General features: G+C 43.7%; 1 protein-coding gene across 1 annotated transcript in view; it reads right to left on the bottom strand.

The window, feature by feature from the left end:
* Window positions 1-259: 259 nt before the first annotated feature.
* The window catches only part of GPC4 (glypican 4), a gene marked incomplete at its 5' end in the record, with an annotated part of 63721 nt that continues 56023 nt past the window's right edge, over window positions 260-7957 (bottom strand). The window contains 5 exons of the mRNA XM_026039008.1: window positions 260-3180; window positions 3595-3770; window positions 5055-5191; window positions 5703-5849; window positions 6073-6203. Of these exons, the coding sequence (XP_025894793.1) occupies window positions 2972-3180; window positions 3595-3770; window positions 5055-5191; window positions 5703-5849; window positions 6073-6203 (800 nt within the window). The remainder of the gene's footprint in view (window positions 3181-3594; window positions 3771-5054; window positions 5192-5702; window positions 5850-6072; window positions 6204-7957) is intronic.

Below are 7957 nucleotides of genomic sequence, written 5' to 3' on the forward strand. Positions count from 1 at the left end.
CACAGAAAGCAGTATGTCTGTGACCCAGAACAGCAAGAGATTCATAGATCTGTTAAAGCAGATCCTTTCAAGAACTGTATTTTTTTATTCCAAGTCTTTGGGAAAACAGAGCAGCTCACATGCCGCCAAGAACACCATCTCTCTGGTTCATTTTACATTTGAAGTTCATTATTAATTCCATTAATCGCTAATTCTATGGATGGATTTAAAAACAACAAAAACATGGTCATAATGGCACTGGTTATATGGAAAAACAAAAAAAAAAATAAAATTAAAAAAATAAAGGAACGGAGAAAATGCATTCCTGCTAGCAAGCAGCTAGCAACATGTCTCAGTCCATATGCTTACAGTTTACTTTACAAACTCATGTCAGAGAGCCGATTTCACACACAAATGCAAAATAAAAGCAGGAACACAACTTTTGATCATCCTACATTGGTGTTTACTCGTTTCCTGTAGCCTCRGGTGACAACTCTTGCCCTTTGTAGAGTGGAGGGTTGTTACACTACAAGCTACAAGGAAAGTCAACTCGGCAAGTTTAAAAACCCACGTCAGGTCTTTGCATTGTTCACTTTCCCTTAACTAATGAATAAGAATTAGTAGGCAATTAGTTGTAAAACGATAAATATAAACACAGAAATGGTTGTCTTGAAGTACACGCTGGGCAGAACGCTCCAAAGCGGGAGAATTTACAAGCAACTTTCTTACATATGAACACTTATGCCAAAAACTGAGATCGTGGAAAAGTCAGCCGCTCCAAACACAAGGGCTTTTGTTCCGCCATTCTCCGAGCTCTGAAAAAGTTTAATTTTTTTTTCTTTCCTTCGTTTAACTTTGCCGGCCTGCCAGCTGGGTATAAGCCAGAAGGGTTATCCAGTCAGACCTTACTGTGATATATTTACAATGGTAGTGCATATAAGGTTTGTTTATTCCAGGATTAAAATTCAAATGGCTAGAACCATTTAAATAATTAAAGGGCAATCAGAAAATGCCATGAAACCAAACAAATCAGTAAAAGTCATGGAAACCATCAGCAATATTTAATTCAGAAATTCTCTTTGTTAGGGAACTTAGCTGAAAGAAAACAGCTGGATGTAGTTCAACCCTCTAAATTAAAAACAATCTAACAAGGTCTATAGGGATAACTCTTTCAGCTACATTTTGGAGACCAGATTCACTTCTACCAAGTAAATGTAATAGCACTGAAAGCTAGAAAGGAAATTCCTCAGAACTGAGGTAGTTTCTAAGTATCAGCACATTTTCCAATTCCTCACAAGGCAACTTAGCTATTTACAATCAATTTTTTCCCACACATAAATTTATAACTTTTTCAATTTTATGCTTCCATGATTTATTTTCTAAAGAAAAATAATCTAGCCAGAATATCCCTACTCTACTAACATCATGTTTTAATAAATAACTGGCTACTTCTAGTAAAATTAAGCCTCCAGGATTGTTTATGCCAGCCAAGAATACTCCATCTTTATAGTTTCGCAGAAATTTGGTGTGAAAATAAARTTGAATAAAGCGCTGACCCTGAGCTAACAAGTAATTAATGCTTCAATATAAAAATAGAAAATTATCCTTACAACACAAGGGTGGAATATAACAAACCTTATCTCTGGGGATTGCTCTCCTGGCCAAGTTCCAGTGTCCAGCCAGGCCTAAAGGCTTCCTAAAGCAGGCGATGTGCAGAATGATTTTGAGTCTTTCTGAAGACTTCTTCTCCTCTAAGCTCTTTTTAAAATTATTTCATACCTTCTCTTAAAAATATACATTTTATTCATGAGTTGTCATTCACCACAACACTGTTTCGGCTGTGAAAGCACCGGTGGAGAGGGAAGGGCATCCTGGCTGGTGTGCAAGGGCTCCATGTCACAGCATTAGGGACTCCCAGGTGACCAAATGCACCAAAACGGGGCAATTTCAGCCCTGCCAGCTCTTGCTCTGATCTCCCTGCAACACGTCTGGCCGACCCTTCCCTTTTCACCTCCCGACCAGAGAGGATACAAAACTCTTGTAAAAACAGCAACACCCTCTACCCGTCCCCCAGGTATCACTACAAGAAAACAATTAATCCAACATCCACCTAACACATTTGCAGACAAGACACACGTTGGCATTGGGATCTGTGACACCAGTTGCTTCCAATCGAGCAGGTTTAATGCCTTATTCCCCCTGGGGCTGCACGCCGGGATCTGACCTACAGGAATTATGGATCCAGGGAAACAAAGGGACAACTCTGCTCAGCTCCCGCAAAACTGCATTTCTCTGTAGTCTCTTCCAATTTCACCAAACATCCTGTAAAAAAAGTCAAAGCTGCTCCTGGTATTAACGCTTTATGCAAATGGGGCATATGGTGTATAGACCAATTATGCCTTCACATTCTGTTTTACCGCATAATAGAGACAAATTACTTCCACTCCTTTCCAGATAAGGCAACTAACATAATGCRGATAAATGGGAAGTTAACTACGTGAAACATGTTTTCTGCTCTTTGGGCAATTATTCCCTCCCCTCCCCCCCAGAAGACAACGTGATAAATAAAACTTGCTTCTGTACAGATATTTCTCATCTCAGAAACACGTACTTGTTACATGCCACAAAAGGACCGTGGGGAGATTCTTTTTTTGACTTTTTTTTTGTAAGAAATACAGTAAAATAACAAAAAAAAGTGATAAAGACACAAATGCAGAGCTAACTACAGGCTTGTATATACATTTTTGTTATCCATCTCTAACATGGATTCTTGGTGAAGGGGTCAGACTGGTAGCCCCTGTTCCTGTATTTCCCAGAATAGGAAGGGAAGAAGAAGAAAAACCAATACCTTAAAACCAGTGGCAACATAGTAAAAACTGTACATTGTYGTCCATTAACTTAAAAAGCAAAGTCACTAGATGGTATAAAAGTGAAAGCAGGTGCCTTCTAACTTCGATAATAAAAGTCTTTTTTTTTCCCCTAAGCTGCACAATTATCTCCATTGTCTTTGCATGGCCAGGAACAAGATGCTAAAGCACAMGGCTGCTCGTGATAAACCGCTGCTGGCGGCACCAGAAGTGTTCACATTTTTGTCACTCTTGTTGGAGTTGCCAGTGACTTCGGTGGCGTTGAATTCAAACTCCGGGGAGCACTGCTGGAGCTCACAGCCGCTTCCACTCTCTTCCCCGCTGCTCTCCTCACCTATGGAAAACAAATGCATTTTGTACTCCTTTATGATCCGCAGCAGAACAYTGCACTTAGCAGAGGCAGCAGATAAACCCCCCGAAGCACGCAGATGCCTTCCTGACATTCTTGACGTAAGGAGCTTGCTGATGCCTTGCAGCACTCGCTATTTCCACATTTATGAGATTTAAACATGGGCCTCCAGTCCATGAAAATGCACACATGGCCATCTTAAACCCTTCTGAAAACAGTAGTGCTGGGAAGGCCCCTGTGCACAGAGCCGGGCAGAGACACCATTTACCACCCTCTTTACTAACATGCTTGAAAATATCTGCAGCTTAACCAGATACCCCATGTTAGCATGAAATCCAATTAAAAGGGGGAAAAAAAAAAAGAAGAAAGAAAAGCAAAGAGAAACAGCAGCAAACATACTTATGTCAATGAAGTCAACATCATTCCCACTGTAAGCGTTCTTCAGTTTATTGGTCATCACCCGCAGAGCCATGATTTGCCGGCGGATCACCATGTCGGGTTTGGTGATATCAACTTCCACCTCTGGGTTATTCACTTGACTTGCTAAGCCGTTCCCCGTCACCGCAAACTCATATCTAATAAGAAAAACCATTTCTGCTGTTAGGGAGCAGCAGCTCATCAGGGTGAGCCCTGCAGCCCATCATCAGCGAGGTGACACTGATGGGAAAAAGGTCTTTGGGGTCACAGAGAAACCTATGGGAGGTGTGATCTGAACCAGGTATGTGGATTCAGCATGTTATACAGCAGAGGTGTGGCTTTTTTCTCCATTTTTGTTAAATCAAGCTACCCAACTTGCAATAAAAATCACCTTTTAATAGAAGAAAATGGATTTGTGCCTACTTAAGATGCCAGCAAAGTCTTTAGCATAACCTGCTCTGCATGGGGACCATGCAGGGAGATGCAAGCCCATGTCTGAAGGGCAGGCTCAGACTTGGTCCTAAAATTGGGAGGGGACCTCAGGACAGCAGAGCCATTACAAGCGACATGACTCAAAGCATCCCCTTGGTGAAGCAAAATAGTTTCAAGCACCACCACAACACTATAAAATGTGTACAAAAAGAAGTCTCAACCTTGCACCTCAAAAATATCAAAAGCAGGAACTGTTATTACTTAGAAAAACTGCTGGAAATCTTTGGATACTTTCTCTTAATGGAACATCTTGTTTTTTGCTTATTTTATCRGTAACCAAACAGAAACAAAAAATCTTTTATTTCCAAAATAAAAAGCTAAGTGGTTACATAAAACATATGACAGAACTCCTTTGGCCGATTCATGTGTTGGTAATTTCTTACTTAAAAAAAGTTTTATAGCCCTCCTTTTTTTTCCCCTCTATAAAATGCACACATGAAAACCATTGGCCTCGTTCTGCCTCTGCCCTCAACAAGGAGGAGCAGACCTTTCATGAGCCTCTTCATCTCCTTCACACTTGCTCATCAACAAACCCAGCAGCAGTTCCCAATAAGTGCCCATGAGGAACCCAAGTGGGGAGCACCAAGGCAACGCACTCTTGGACAACCCAACACTCCAGCTCTTGCCAGAAAAACCTCCCTGTTCCCAAGACCTGTGAGCAGCAGGTAGGTAGGTTCTGGTCAGGAGAGAGGCGTGATGATTGAGTGGTTCTGTCCCATCTGGGCATTGGGACTCAATTCCCTTCTTTAAAAACAAGTCGTCATGCAGAGCTTGGACAACCCTTGGGCTTCACAAGCTCTCCCAGCTGCAAGAAGAGATCTCTGCAGCACCTGGCCCCAAGGGAGCTGGTTACTCCTGTCCCATGGAGCGGTGAGGTCAAGCAGAGGGGACCAGCCACAGACCATGACACAGGAGCAGGGGAGAAGAGAGTTAAGGCCACATCTCCAAACCTGCTCTTGGCGCTCCCGTTCCAGCACTCGTTCTCATTGACGGTGCCTACAGACATCTTTTCATCRTTGCAAATGTTGCCAGGGAGAGATGACCAAAATTTTTTGGCTTGCTTCAGCTTTTCTTTCACATCAGTAACCTATTTAAAAAAGAAAAAAAAAAAGAAAGCATAGGAAACAGGACAAAATCCAGAATACCAAGCACTCATTAAAAGCAAAGCTGGAAATGCACTTTTATCACAACAGACACGTCCAGGCCAGATCTTTATGCTGCATGTAAAGTTGCATAGTCTTGATGGCTGATTTACTTTTAATACAAAATCAAACAGCACTCTTCAAACACATATTACTCATAACTGGAGCCTTTAAAACAGGCCCTTTCTGACATATGAGCATTGAGGTAATTCGCATTGAGAGCCATGGGCAGATTACACCCTTCAGAGAGCTTAAGACAGCCAAGGAATATTAAAAAACCCTATAAATCACAGATGGAAAAAACACACTGTGCTACACAGAGCTGTGGGCTCACACCCTCCCAAAGCCACGTGAAACCTYCGCCCGGACAAGCTGTCGGCACCGGCCACGGGCACGAGGGAGCACCTCGAGCTGGCCACGGGCCACCAGGGCAGGAACGGGGCAGCGCACACTCACCAGTCTGTCCAGGCTCGTGCCAGCAGCTGTTGTTGGCCGCTCTTCTGGGTTGTAGGGTCTAAAACGAGCGCTGAAACCGCTCTCGGAGACGGAGCGCGCGGCCCGGCCTTGCGCAAGGGTTTTTGGCTGGCCGCATCCCTGGAAAACCTACGCAGGCGAGGGAAACGGCTTTACAAAATGTGACTTTGCAAGAACTCCTCTCTCCAGGGAGCAACCCAAACCAGTAATTCCAAACCCCATCGCCCGCAAAAATAATACAATGGCATCACGTTTGCTTGGAAGGACATGTAAGAAAAAACTATTATTGACTAAAGCAGGGAAATGAAATGCAGCGGGGAAATAAACCAGGCTCTTCTCTTGGCCCATTTACCTTTTGAGACACTTGCATGCTGTTYTCCTGCATGTTCATGATTGCATCTGAAATCTTCACGTCAATGGGGTCCATGACAGATTCAATGTTAAAGGGGCCCTCCAGCCTCTCTGCTACCAGCAACATYGAGTCTAACCCAGAGAGATAAAGAGAAACAAAAGGTTTTAATGAAGAACCTGCAGGAACACATCAACCTTATCAGCCCTTATCTTGCAATAAGGGCTGCAGCAGCAAGCAAGATGCCCAGGGTGATGGCTGTAGAAGGACCCAGTGAAGCAGGTAGACCAACGCACAGAAATTAACCTCCAAAACATCACTTGTGAGCAGTACACATCTCCAGGAAACATATTTTTCCATTCCTGGTGCCTACAGCCTCACTGGGCTGGTCAGCACTTACAGAACTGCAGGTCTGGCCAACACCACACCAYGGGCTCATACACATCAAAAGCAGCATTAAATGAGGGAGAGCTATTGCAATTAGGCAAAAGGCAGCCTGTAATCAGCTGTTCCCAGTAGAACAAGCATTACCTAAAGCCCTCCTCTTTCTACCAATTTACTAAAGATTCGCTTTGTGTCATTTGTCCCTAAAGACTGCTTTCAAAGTTGAGGCAGAGAAAACCATCAGCTTCCTTGCGCGGGTCCAGAAAGCAAGAAATTGAGTTAAAAAAGGACCAAGAGCAGCACTACCTCTAGAACTCTTCCCTGGTGCAAAGTTGCAGACCTTGTTGAGCTGGAAAAGCCCAAGGATTCTGCGTTCTGACATTACATGGACTGTCTGCAACAAGGAAACCGCCTGAGACCCCAGGGTTACAGTCGGACGCTAATGATGTGGTGGCTGCATCTCTATGAAAGGGGAGATGGAGAAGTCCCTTGGGCAACGCTGGATCAGTCCTCCTGCCAATACAAACATGCTGACCCAACATATCATTAAATCTACCAGCCACCAAACTGCTGCCTCCAGGAGGCTATTATTGGCATTCAAGTTTTTGCCCTGTGTTGCATTTAAATTTTCACTTTGATTCTTCCCCCAAAAGCTACGCCCAGGCAAGGACCCTCGTGCTAAACAGTYACCTCTTCCCGTCCATCACAACCTTTATTTAATGCCACTTTTCCATGTAGTCCCTCAGGCRTTTTGCTTTCTGTTTTGCTCTCCCGTGCCACTTTGGGCAGCCGTGTCACAAATTTAGAGCTTTCCGCTTGCGTTTCATTCTTCAGATTTTCCTGGCTCACGCAAGCAGAAGGCTGGATCATAAGGACGCCCTGCAGGCCCCGAGGAAACCCTCTCCAGAGGAGTTCCTCCCACTTCCAAGGATATGCCTGCTCCCTTCCATTAGGGAGAGGAGGGCGTTCCACATTCAGTCTATTAATTTCTCTTGAAAAGTGCTTCTCATGACATTCAGCCTCCTCCTAAGCGAAGGAGGTACTTCCAAAAAGTCAAAATCTTCTGGGGGTTTACACCAACCAGCTAAAGCCCTACAAAGATATTCCACAGATTAAATGGTTTTTAATAGCTTTGCCTTAATGCCTAAGTCATATTAAACTGCACTTTTAAAAAAAAAAAGGAAAGAAAAAAGAAAAAGTTACAATTATGCTATTTATATATTWAAAAAAAAGTGCATGAGTTGCTGGAGTATTGTGCTCATGCAAGTCCACTTCTTGAAGACAAGTCAACACATTAAGGGCTTTCCAAGACTGAGTTACAGGCTGGTTTGCTGAGTGGTGAGTCTTAAAAATGACTTCGGATGAGCCTCAGGGATCCCGGGACACGTGCCGAGACCATTGGTATCATCACTGCGGAGCCCGATCCGCAAGGAGGTGYGATGTGCAGGAAACACCCATGCAAACACGTGAACAGTAATAATGACGGAGCGGGAATTTAGCCGTC

Source organism: Nothoprocta perdicaria, unplaced genomic scaffold (assembly GCF_003342845.1).
Source record: "Nothoprocta perdicaria isolate Ctin4 unplaced genomic scaffold, notPer1 scaffold_22, whole genome shotgun sequence".
Taxonomy (NCBI): Eukaryota; Metazoa; Chordata; class Aves; order Tinamiformes; family Tinamidae; genus Nothoprocta; species Nothoprocta perdicaria.